At 28.0% G+C, this 13,575-nt stretch overlaps 4 protein-coding genes across 4 annotated transcripts; 3 read left to right on the top strand and 1 right to left on the bottom strand.

The window, feature by feature from the left end:
* Positions 1 to 2,716: 2,716 nt before the first annotated feature.
* On the top strand, positions 2,717 to 3,184 carry GO595_000696 (RNA recognition motif domain containing protein; the record flags this gene model as incomplete). Its single annotated transcript, XM_067920371.1, has 1 exon — positions 2,717 to 3,184. One exon carries the CDS (start codon positions 2,717 to 2,719, stop codon positions 3,182 to 3,184), a length of 468 nt encoding a protein of 155 aa, XP_067779165.1.
* A 2,589-nt stretch (positions 3,185 to 5,773) lies between these two features.
* Positions 5,774 to 6,286, bottom strand: GO595_000695 (nitroreductase; the record flags this gene model as incomplete). Its single annotated transcript, XM_067920360.1, has 1 exon — positions 5,774 to 6,286. The coding sequence occupies one exon, from the start codon at positions 6,284 to 6,286 to the stop codon at positions 5,774 to 5,776; it is 513 nt and encodes a 170-aa protein (XP_067779164.1).
* A 1,062-nt stretch (positions 6,287 to 7,348) lies between these two features.
* On the top strand, positions 7,349 to 8,194 carry GO595_000694 (Splicing factor; the record flags this gene model as incomplete). The annotated part of the gene is made up of 1 exon (XM_067920349.1): positions 7,349 to 8,194. The coding sequence occupies one exon, from the start codon at positions 7,349 to 7,351 to the stop codon at positions 8,192 to 8,194; it is 846 nt and encodes a 281-aa protein (XP_067779163.1).
* A 3,236-nt stretch (positions 8,195 to 11,430) lies between these two features.
* GO595_000693 (vacuolar protein sorting-associated protein 33A) lies at positions 11,431 to 13,050 on the top strand (the record flags this gene model as incomplete). The annotated part of the gene is made up of 1 exon (XM_067920338.1): positions 11,431 to 13,050. The coding sequence occupies one exon, from the start codon at positions 11,431 to 11,433 to the stop codon at positions 13,048 to 13,050; it is 1,620 nt and encodes a 539-aa protein (XP_067779162.1).
* Between the last annotated feature and the right edge of the window lie 525 nt (positions 13,051 to 13,575).

The following is a 13,575-nucleotide window of genomic DNA, read 5'->3' as shown; positions in this document are numbered from 1 at the left end:
AAACTTATCCCTAAATCAATATAAATATAAAAATGCATTAAAAATAACTAGAAAACATCAAATAATTAAATTTCTTTTAGGGTTAAACAAAAGTTTTATTAAAACATTAACTCAAATTCAAAATTATATTCAAGTTTTTTTTTGCTATGATATAATAGTTACTTTTAAGATCACCAAGTCAAAGCCACCCATGATTTCTTCTGTAAAAGTTCCATGGCCCTCATCATTAGATCAAACAATTCCAATCAAATATATTAGATATATATCAAAAATGAAAATGACAACAGCTGGATATTTTTATGCTTTTCGTAAGTTGGTGTTGCATGGGGAATTTCTTGCAATTTACCAGAATTTGCGTAATAATACCAAATTTTTGGGAAGCTTCCAAACGTCTCTTGTAAACAATACAATTTTCTTATCGCACCGGCTAACTTCATACAAATTTAAAATCAACAAATTTGGGAACAAAATATTTTTTTCATCTCTTCAAGAGATGATTTTACAAGACACAGGAGAGAAATGTTTAATTTCATTTGAAATTATAAATGATTCCAATCAAATAAATCAATTTCTTCAATTTCTTGAAATATCAATATATGAAACACGTTTAAATCATTTTTTAATGTCATTTCATGAAACTTTTAAATTATTTTCTGTAAATTCATTTTCTATTTTAAGGCAAAATCGAATTATTTCTATTTCTTGTTTTGGTTTTGAATTTTTTTCATTTACAATTAATAGAGAATTTAAAATTCAAATGAAACAATATTCAAAACTTAAAACAAATTCAGATGAAATAATCAGACAAATTGAAGGATCTAATGAAGATAAACATGAAGCATATAAATCAATGCTTTTTATTGTATATTCTTCTATATTTTTTGAGAATAAATTAATTTCAAATATAATGTCAACAAATGATAAAATCATTCGATTTTCATATGCAAATGATTATTATATAAAATTCGACATATTAACAACTACTAAATATGTTTTAATATATTCAAATGAGACTAAAAAACTTTGTAATAAGTTTTTAATTCTCAATGACATTCAACAAATTAAAGTGTTATCAAAAGTTATCATAATTTCATTAATTAAACTACAAATTTTTAAAAATTTCGAGAATAAAATTCCAATATTTTTAGTTAAATCAAATAAAATTTTTTTTAATTCCTCAAATATATTTTATAATATTACATTAACAATTAGTAAAACACTTTGTTGGCATATAAAATTAAGTAATTCAAAATATAGCGATGTATCATATTCCATATATGGGAAGTCAATATCGATACGTTTTGTTGAATATATTTCACAAATAATTTCAGTTCTTAATATGTATCAACAAATTAAAACACAAGCTTCAAGTAATCTCTCAATAAATACAATACAAAAACTTGATACAATTGATTCGTTACATTTTAGTATTAAATTAATTCATAACGAATGTTCAAAAATATTTATATCACTTGAACAAATACAGAAAATTAATGAAATTTATATTTGTAATATGAAACATTTTCCTGAAATTAAATTTAATTTAGTTCCATACATTCAATTACAATATCAAATTAATGAAGAAAATACAAACAATCCAATATTTTCATTTTCAAGCTTTTTAAACATGAGCTTAATACCATTAAATGTTTTATTTAATTCATTTTCATCAAATCCTAATACTTATGAATGGTTAATTGTATCATTAAAAGAAGATAGTTCATTCTTTCTAATATATAAAAATTTATATACAGTTAATATTATCTTAAGACCATCGCAAACATTTCAACTTATAATTCCATCAATTAATAATAGCACAGAACTTAGAATTCCAATAAAACTTTTCCCTGAAATTTGTAACATAAAAAAAGTTAGTCACATATCTATTGTAATTCATATGTCACAAATTCATTTGTTTAAAACTTATGTCGAAAACTTCTTTAGAAATAAGGAATGTATGGTAAATGCTGGATTTAGAAACTTTTTGTATTCGGAAGGTAGAAATGAATTAGTTTCTCCTTTCCCTGGCAATGTTAAATATCATGAAGTTTGGTGTTGTTTAGGCCCTGATTCGATTAAATTTGCTTCAGCTGATAATGATTCACAAACACCACTTGCATCTAATTTAAAAGCTTTCTTAAATTATAATTATGGTGACTTAGATACATTAAGAATTGTAGCAAGTTTTGTTGTTCATTTAATGAAATTCGATTTAAGATTGGTGAAAGTTGTAATGGAAGTTGTAAAGAAATTAGTCGATTCTTGTACAGAGTTAAAAATTAATTGGGTTGAAACAATAGAAAAAACTAAATTGAAATATAATGATTGTACTGTTGTGTTGGATGTGGTATGTAAGAAAAATTTTAAAGTTATATTTAGAAGGAAATTGATTGATATAATAGAAGTAAGTTATATGGACGATGTTACAGAAGAAACTTTGATGGAATCGTTAAACGATTTGTTTAAAATTGTTGATAATATAATCAACACGGATTAAAATGAATAAATTGTTTTAAATATGGAAAGTTATTTTATTTAAAGTTAGAAAATATCTCGAAATTTAGTTAAATGTTTGTTATCACAATAAACTGGTTGCAAAAAATCAGTTGTATCAGCATCACTTTTTGAATGCGATTCTATTAAAACCGATCAAAATAAAATAAACGAACTTGGGGTGTAACGCTAAGAAAATCCCAAAAGTGACAAACATCTGTTCATGGCTGAGATCATTGTTTTCAGCGAAAAACCACCTTTTAAATATGTTGATCGGAAAGCGCAATACTCACCAGAAGTAATAGCTGCGAAAGAAGCTGTTTCCACAACAGTTTATGTTGGAAAACTTAATTGCAGATCACAAAATCCTACAACTGAGTCACAACTCTATACCATTTTTTCTCAGTGCGGGCCCATCAAACGAATTATCATGGGCATTAAACATGATACACATGAATTTGCTGGATTCTGTTTTATAGAATTTTGCAAAAGAGAATCAGCTATTGCAGCAACCAAATGGATGAATGACAGTTTTATTGGTGGTCACAAAATAGTTGTTAACATTGATTATGGCTTTGAAGAAGGAAGGCAATATCTCCGAGACAAACCGCCGCGCCGCAACTTCAGGAGGGATGGCTTTAACGATAGAAGGCGCAGGCCACCCCCAGGCCCACCCCCACAACCATATTAAACCGTTAAATTGTATAAACTTTTCAATTCCTCTAATGCCAGAATGACACTTTTTGAGTAACTACTTATATCAGATTCAATGTTATTCTGATAATTTCCCATTGAATCGACTCGAGTTCTCATCGCTGGCACTTTTCTCCTAATTGAAGTTGGAGTAATTCCTTTGTTACTATCTTCATTTAATTTTAGTTCCTTATTTGACCCGACGCCTCTAGCGTTTTCATTTACCCATTCAACTAATTCTATAATTCTTGTTTTTACTTGTCTGCACATTATTTCGCCATCTTTTTGTCCTCCACTTGTCCCTTGTTTAATAAGCATTTTAATTTCATCGTTTAATTGGTTTAACTTCGCTTGTTTACTACGTCTATGATTGATATGTTGTCTTTGTAGTACAGAAGCTTCATGTCTAAGTAGTCGCTTTTTATTTGTATTTTCATTCGGATAAAGAATTTCATTTAATAACGAGTTGTTATATTCGATTTGTGAATCAACATAACGCGATATCGATGCTGAAAGTTGACTTTTGGATTCATTTAGATTCGTGTTCCATAAGTCGAGTTGTTCCTTGGCGTAAATAAGTGATGACAAACAATTTCCATATTTGTTCTTTTGCGTTTCAATCATTTTACGTAATTGGTTAATCCGTTGGTTCTGTTCTGTGATTTGTTTGGACATTTCTTCCGACATATGAATGAAATAATTAAGTGTTTCTTCATTTATTTCTTTTGTCTTATTAAAGCCTTCGAATGTATATGAACGTAATGTTTGAAGTAATGCTAAGTTGTTGTTATTATGTTCATTGGATTCTTCTTTTTGCTTTTCTTTTAGATTCTGTATCATTTCCATTAATTCAAATGCAGTCTTTTGAAGTTTTGGTGCTTTTGATTTCGATTCTTCATGTTTAATTGTTTTCTTAAAGCTTTGTTGAAGTTGTCGTATCTCATTTTCATCATGTTCAATTTCAAGCTGGAAAAGAGCTGATTCATTTACTTGTGTATGATTTCGTACGACGGATTGAAGCAATACTAATGCGGTTTTTTGTGCATTTAATACTGATTTATGATTTTCATCAAAATGTTCTTCTTCAAATTTATATAAAGATGAGTTTAAATTATGTGTAACAATCCGATCTTTTAAAATATTAATGTCATTATAAGTGGCTTTAACATAATTTTTCATGCCAGAATCGAACAGAGTTAGACAATTTTCTGATGGAACTACAAAAAGTGCATTAGGAAGCACATCACTAAGATCAAGTCTCATCCAAATGTTATACGTGAAATCATAACACCATGAATCACTCTTTGGTGGTGGGTTGGTAACAATAAGCATTCGATCAATATAAGAAATTGAAAACGGATAAGTTGGTGAAAAAGGTAAAAATGAGTCTATTTGTTTGACGCTACCAGTGGCTATGTCAATTATGTATATTGATTTATTTAATGTGTTCTTTTCATCATAACCTCCAACTAAACAAACTGTAGTATCATGTAAAAATAACAATGAATGCCATGCAAGATGAATTTCTCGTTCAAGCTTAACAGCTTTGGTCTCTCTAAGCTCCATGTTGACAAGTGAAAAATCCGATATAATTCGTTTTTGATTTATGCCACCTGAAATTAATAAAGATGAAAGAGTTGGAATATATGCAGCAGCATGATTCTTTCTTGGCATAATAGTGTTAACAATTGGGACCCAACTATCATATTGATAAAACCATAATTCATTTGTTTGTATTTTATCAGCTTGACCTCCAAAAAAAGCAATTCCTGTGCCTACATTAGTCATTGATTGACCTGGCATCAATTGAAATGGAAGATTTTTAAAACGTTCCCATGTATTTGATTCTTCTAAACTAACAATAAATTTATGTGATTTGCATATAAAAGAATTTTCATATTTGCAAAGTTGAAGTCTGGTAGTTGGCTCAATGTTTGTTGGGAATTTTTGTAGATTAACCTGTGGGGGAACATTGTCGAATAGCTCCATCCCTTTGTTAAAAAAGTAAATCTCTCAAATCATTTCAAAAAATACAACAGTTAACAAAAAACTTTTTATTTATCACAAACGCTGGTATAAAACAAATTATGAAAATATAAATTATGAAAATGGGGTGAAAAAGGTGGATATGATGATAACAATATCTGGAATAATTCCTAGGTATGATTTAAGATGTTCGTGAAAATGGATACTAGCAATATGTTCTGCAGAAACATTGTTAAATAATATGTAATTTGAAGTAATTATCTACAATATTCAGAAAATTCTGGTTAAGGAAACAAGAATATAAATTATTTTTTGGAAAAGTTAAATGAACCAAAATGCTACTTACAATATTATGTGATTTTAAAATTATTATATTCCCAAAAGGAAATTATTTACAGGATGAATGAAAATGAACAGTCTGATTGTCGTTGCATGATCAATATGTATATTTGTTTAAATAAATATAGAATAATTCATTATAATCATCTATAATTTTTATTTATAATTTTCACACATATAAAAGAGATAATAAACTGATGATGATATAAATATAATAAATTTTTTTAATGATTTTTATTAGTTTGATTTTCTTATGTTTACTTCATTTCTTAATGATGCATGTACAAACATAAGCACCTCCTAAATAAGAAGGTGGTGGAGTTTCTTTAACAAAGAAATTAGGTTCGATATTATTTTCCTTTTGCAACAGCGCAATATTTCCAAGTGCAATTCCAGTATCAGGTTCAATGTAATTCATACTATTATCATAATAAGCATGCATCTCTTTTCCATCAACAGCATAACTCCATCCTTGCTGATTAATTGCAGTTGGTCCAGATCTTATTGACATAAACATTGGAAGTAAATCTCCTGCCGTTTCTTCAGTATAACTTTTACTTTCTTGAACATTATAAAATAATTGTTCTATTGGTTTTCGTGTATCTGATCGAACTGCTCTCATAAGATTTCGAGTTATTGGTGTTAAGTTAGGGCTTTCATTTCCATATGGAATGCAACATACAATATCCATATTTAGGAAATCAATTCCTGCTTGTTGACGATCAAAGGTTCCTCCTAACCAAACTGTTCCTATCTTATTACGAGACAATCCCATAACTGCAATTTGTGCCTTAAAACATGCATGGCAACCATAGATTTATATTGGAGTTCAGGAGAAAGATTCTTTGGAACTAAAGCTAATATGCAACCAATATTATTTATAACATATCCATAATAATTTATTTTGCGATTTGTAATAGCAATCATTCCATTTGTATGAAAAGGTGTTTCCCGTTCATTTGCTTCTTTAACTATTGAACGAACAACATTGTCTTGTTCAGTGGAGAAATCATTTGTACATGAGCGAACTGAATGTCTCCATTTAAATGCATCCAAAAGAGATAAGGCCATCAAAAATATAATTGATGTGAACAGGTGAAATGTTTTATAATTTATATAAAATTTAGAAATGCTTTAATATTCACCACATTTTAATCGTTTTCAATAGAATCATATTTACTGTTAACTTCACTATTTAACGTTTCATATCATCTAAGAGAAAATATTTCTTTGAAAATTGTATACAAAAATACAAATAAGAACAGGGGCCACTTTCTATTATACTTAAAGCTACATAGAATCATTTTTAAATAAACCTAAGTGTATGTTCATTTGTAATCACTTAAGAATCTCATTTTCATCTACAATATAACTAATTAAATATAAAATTTTATCAGATATTATAATAAAAAAATTATATATAAATTACCTTTCTTGGAAGGTCAAAAATAGCTTGTTTTTAAAGCAGAAAAAGAATTATATTTTCATTGTGATGATAAGACATGAATTATTTTGACAAGTGAAAAAAAATTATTATTTAATAAAAACCTAATGCACCTTTTTGTTCAAGAAGTAGTAATGCAGTTTAAAATAAGTTGAAAGATATTTTGTTTTGATTAAATTAATAACATAAATGTGTATATCAAAAAAAAGTAATAAAGATAAAGCAAGGTAAAGATTAGATCTCCAGTATAGCTCATCCTCTTACCAAAATTGTGATATCCAACATAAAAGTGATTAATTTACCAGAAATTAAAAAAACGCCAGAAAAAAACTGAAACCAAAATATTGATAGATTTACAAAACTGACTTTAAAGTACGTTATTTCATTCCAGAGATGTACAGGCAGTACAAAGCTTTCCCGGAATTCAACCGTATTTGTATGAAGGCGTCACGTGACAGAGCATACCAAAGACACATTGACGCCCTTCGCAAAATTCGTTCTTCTATTGATACTAATAAACCATCTTCTCCACAAGCATATCGCCGTTACAAGAGCCATGAGAATGAAAAAAGGCGAAATTCGGATGTTACAAGAAGCAGAGATATTGAAAGAGATGAACATCATTCTCCAAAAAATGATTCAATTCGAATTGCACGTGAAAATCACAGACTTCTTGCCGCTGTTCAAGACAAAAAGCCACTTTTGGACAGGAATGATTGGTATCTTCACCAACTTGATCACATGTACCAAACAACAAAAATGTCCGAATTTAAAAAGACTGTTCCAATAAGCGAAATACAAAGGCAACGAATGTCCAGAACAAGGCCAGCCACAACTTATAATGGCCCAAGATCTAGATATCCACCATTATCAACATCATATGGTCAAAGAACTCATACAGCAAAGTACTATGACGAGGATTACTCTTCTTCAGATGAAGAAGAACACATGCCACCACCTCGTAGGAGAACACAAAAAATTGCATCTTCATCTTCATCGTCTGATTCTGAATTTGAACACAAAAAACATCAAAATAAAACAGAAGCAACGCCAAAATTGGAACACGTTGGCTTGGCAGCAAAGAAAAAAGAAGAACCACAAACACAAAAACTTTCAATTCACCACCATAAGCCACCAAAAGAAACAGTTAACAAACAATCGCCAAGGCAAAAGAAGAAGGAAATTAAGTCATCATCGTCATCATCATCATCATCTACTGATCAATCAGATTCAGACTAATGATTTTATTACTAAAAGAAACAGAAAAATAATTTATAATATTTTAATAAATTTAAAACAATAAATACGAATTTGTTTTTCTTAATCAATGGAATCGATTTGTAGGATCAAATCAAATTTGTTTTGTTTTTTTATTTGAACGTTTATTTATGAAATGTGATGAGAAAATAAATTTAATTTGAAGCAGCGTTGGATGCTAAATAACCCACACGAACACATCCTCAACACGAATACTGAAAATAAAGCTTCTAATTGTCAAAGCAGTATGGAATTACTTATTGAACTTGAACATATTATACTTAGTTTAAATGAAGAAAATTTTGATTTAATAACTCAACAAATAATGAAAATATTAAATATAAATTTTCAATATACATTTAATGTTATCATAAGTAATTTAATTTTCTTTATATTTCCTTCAAAAAAGAATGTGTATAAGTATTACTTAAATTTTTTAGAAGCAATTCAAAGTAAAGAAGAAGAAATGAAAATTAATCACAAAATTATTGAGATTTTTAATAAATATGTTACCATAAATATATCACAAGAATCATATTATCTAATTGAGAAAATGATTGAAAAGAATTTACTTAATGAAAGTGTTATTAAAAATATTAATTCACTATATTTTTCCCACCGAAAAGCAACAGAAAAAAGCAAATTAATAATGTATAATGGTCCATTTTGTACACAAAATAATACTTTTATCAAAAATTATGATGAACTATCAAAGAATGATTGGCAACTTCATATGCAATTAATCAATGAAGGCGTTAATCCGAATGAAATTGCGAAAATAATTCGAAATGATGAAATAGAAAAACTGCAAGAAATATCATCACAAATAAAATTCGATTTTAATCAAACAATTGAGCCATCACTTTATGAAAGATGTTCATTTATTAATCAAAACAATGTTACATTAATTGATTATGCAGCATTTTTTTCTGCAATTAAATGCTTTAAATATTTACTTATGAATAGTGCAAATGTATATAATACAGGTAAATATGCAGTTGCAGGTGGAAATTTAGAGATAATTTATTTATGTGAACAAAATCAATCATCATTTGATAACGCTTATGAAACAGCAATTATATTCCACAGGAATGATATTTTCAAATATATTTATGAAAAGAAATCAGAAAAAATACAAAACTTGTCAACATTTGGAAATTCATCATTATTTAATGTAAAAATAGACAAAAAACATATAAACACTATAATGGAGTTTGAAACTATTGATAAATTAAAATATTTTTGTGTCATTTCTGGTAATTATGAACTTATTTTATATTTAGAAGAAGAAAAAAAGGAAATTAATAATTTTATAATAAATGAAGCAGCAAGAATCGGTAACTTATTTCTTGTACAACATTTTCTTGAAAACAATCAAATTCCAAATGATATTTTATTTAAGTCTTTAGAATCAGAAAATAAGGAACTTATTAATTATATTCTTGAATTACAAGAAATTGATGTTAATGCTAAAGATGTTCATTTGTAATATAAGATATTTGTTTCTTTAGTATAATACTAAAAAATAATATTTGGAAATCTTTCTAATTATTTAATACCGTTTTTATAATTGCATATGAAAAAAATCTCATAGAAATAGTTGAATTAATTCTAAAGCAAGAAGAAACTGATGTAAATGTTAAAAACTTTTGTTTGTTTTGTTTAATATTTTTATAAATAATTTTGGGTTTTTATATAATATTTGGAAATAATTCAAATTATTTAATACTGCAATTCTAAAAGCATCTTATTATGGTCATGTTGGAATAGTTAAATTACTTCTTGAGAAAAAAGGAATTAACATTAATGCTAAAGATGATCATAAATTATTTTTAAATTTTATTTTGGATATTTTTAATTTAGTAAAAATATTTGGAAATTATTTATATTATTTTATACAGCACTGATGAATGCAGCAAGAAATAACCAGATTGAAATCGTGAAATTACTTGTTGAAAAAGAAGGAATTGATATTAATGCCAAAGATATTAAATTGTGTTTTTTAATATTTGTTTCAAAAGTTTCTGATCTTATAAAAATTTTTGGAAATTATTTAAAATATTTGTTACAGCACTTATCTTAGCATCTCGAAGTGGTAACACAGAAATAGTTAAAATACTTCTTGAACAAAAAGGAATTGACATTAATGCAAAAAATATTTATTTGTTATAATTAAAATATGATTTAATGTTTTAATATTTTAATAAAGAATTTGGAATCTATTTGAATTATTTTATACTTCTCTCATATTTTCATCTAGAAATGGTCATACAGAAATAGTTAATTTGCTTGTTAAACAAAAAAACATTGACATAAATGCTAAAGATGTTTATATGTTTTATATAATATTTATTGTAAGAATTTAATATTTTTAAAGATTATTTGGTAATTATTTGGATTATTATATACATCTCTCATATTTTCGTCGAGGAATGGACATACTGAAATTGTTAAAATACTTCTTGAACAAAAAGGAATTGATTTAAATGCAAAAAGTGTTTATATGTTTTGCTTGAAATTTGTTTTAATAACATGACATTTTAAAAAATTATTTGGGATATAATTGAAATATTTTTTACAGCACTTATGATTGCAGCAAGAAATAATTACATAGAAATAGTTAAATTACTTCTGGAGAAAGAAGGAATTGATATCAATACTAAAAATATTCGTTTCGTTTAAATGAAGTCTGTTTTATTAATTTGACATTATAAAATAATATTTGGAAACAATATAAAATATTTAAAACAGCACTTATGATGGCATCAGAAAAAAACCATACAGAAATCAAAGAATTACTTCTTAAACAAAAAGGAATTGATGTTAATGATAAAAGTATTTATGCTAATTATTTGATATTTCATAGTAATATTTGGAAATTATTCAAAACAAAGAGTGTTCAAGTTATACTAAGTTATATATTTATAAAGAATAATACAATTGATTATTTTTATTTTTTACATTGTGCATTTGATTTTATGTATTGAGACATTGAAAGCATTCATGAATGTGATAAAATCTGATATAAAAAAAAATTCTAAAATTTTAGTTGGATTAGTTTAAACATAAAAAATAAACAAATAACAATTGTCAAATGCTTAAGCATTAATTGTTATAAAGCACTGAAATCAAAAAGACGTTTAAAACCGAAATTTTCCACAAATATTTTGAATAGTTTACTGAGTCATTTTCTGAGTTTTTTGATCGCACATCATCAAATGACAATCAAACCAACACCATTCAAAAACCTCTTAGCGCGCGCCTCCCGTCGTCTCGAGAACTTCTTCCACCGCTGCTCCAACTGCGAGTCCGCTTTGTTTGTCGACCCTGGACTTGATATTGTTATCTCACGACTAGTTGAACCAGATATTATCTCCAATTGTTTCAAAAAAGTTTTTACTTATCAAACAAATCGCATATCCTTTGGTTATGACAAAATTTTAATTTTTTCAACAGGTGCTCAATGTCATTTAAAGAATTATGTCGATCTATTAACAGCCACAGACAAACCACCGGGTGAAATCATAATGGTAGTTGCAGATCGTTTTGATTATATTGCCCGACAATTTCTTGAAGCGTATGGATTTCTTCATAGAATTAAACCAGAGGAACTCCGACTTCCAGCTTGGATTTTAGATCCCGATCTTGCAACCATTGAACTTCCTAACAGTTATATTGATCAAATTATGGGTGAAAGTGATACATCAGTTGAACGCTTATCAAAAATAATTACGTCGTTTCCAATCTATGACTTTTTCACCAATGTTTTTGCTATTGGCCCATCATCCGTACGTATTGCCAAATCACTATCATCCAATTTTTATTCTGCGTGGACACATATGATAATAATTGATCGAACAGTTGACAATCTTACTCCATTTTTATCATCATTTACATATGAATCGATGGTTGCTGAATACATTGGCATCAAATATGGTATTGCTATGACGCCTAATGAAGAACATCCGATACTCTTTTCTGAGAAAGATACAGTTTCTGTCCAACTCCGTAACTTATCATATACGGAAGCCACCGAATATAATCATATCTTACAGCGACAAATTGCCGAAGAATTAGAAGAGATGAAAAACGAAAAGGATTTATCACTTGATAAGTTACGCCTTAAAAGTAAAACAGTTGTCACCAACCAATCAATTGGCGATCATCTTAAGTTCATGGAAGGCATTAACAATATCTTTTCCAAAGATTTAAATCTCCAAACTAATTTACGGTCAGAAGTTGATTGTATCTTAGGATTAAAGAACAGCAATGATTTCATACGAAAAGCGATTGCGCTTTCACCTGATTGGAGAACATCTATTCGACTTTTAGCAATTTATTCACTTTGTACAAATAAAGCTGTTGACACAGACGAAGTTTGTACAATGATAATCGATCGATTCGGACTTGAAGCACTTGCAGCTATTTGGTCATTGGATGACGCAGGAATCATTGGAAAGAACAAGAAAAACTTCGGAACTGAAACATTGATCAAAAGATTACAAATGTATAACCAGGAAGTAACGAAAAAGTCCGAAAAGCCTTATGACGGATTCACGCCAGTCGCGGTGAAGATTGTGCAGAAAATCGCTAAGAACGAATGGAGCGACTGTAAGAACGTGCTCGAGGACTGCAAGATACAAACATCAGTGATGGCAAATAGAGAAAGAGATATGAAAAAGGTTTTGGTGGTGTTCGTCGGGGGAGCGACTTATGGCGAAGTGGCCGCGCTGAGAAACTTGAAATATGATCTGCTGGTGGATATCGACGTGCTGACGACAGAGCTGTTGACGTATAAGAAAGCAGTGGACCAATTAGCCGGAATAGATGAACAATAAACAATGTAATGTTTGCCGTGGATTTGAATTTTTTTGTTGTTGCAAAATTTGAAGTAATTTTGGAAATTATCATAAAAATATCAGCTCAAACAAATTATTTAAAAAGTAAAAAAAGAGGTTATAGTACATTTACATTTGCAAAATAAGTTCGTTTGCTACTGATTAAAATTGAAAAAAATAATTTTGGAAATTATCATAAAAATATCAGCTCAAACAAATTATTTAAAAAGTAAAAAAAGAGGTTATAGTACATTTACATTTGCAAAATAAGTTCGTTTGCTACTGATTAAAATTGAAAAAAATAATTTTGGAAATTATCATAAAAATATCAGCTCAAACAAATTATTTAAAAAGTAAAAAAAGAGGTTATAGTACATTTACATTTCAAAATAAGGTCGTTTGCTATTGATTAAAATTGAAAAAATAATTTTGGAAGTTATCATAAAAATATTATCTCAGCCAAACCTTTAAAAAAAAGGTTACGGCACATTTGCATTTGCAAAATAAGGTCGTTTGCTAATGATT

This window comes from Histomonas meleagridis, assembly GCF_020186115.1.
Source record: "Histomonas meleagridis strain 2922-C6/04-10x chromosome Unknown contig_11, whole genome shotgun sequence".
Taxonomy (NCBI): domain Eukaryota; phylum Parabasalia; order Tritrichomonadida; family Dientamoebidae; genus Histomonas; species Histomonas meleagridis.
This window is presented reverse-complemented; position numbering and strand designations above follow the sequence as displayed.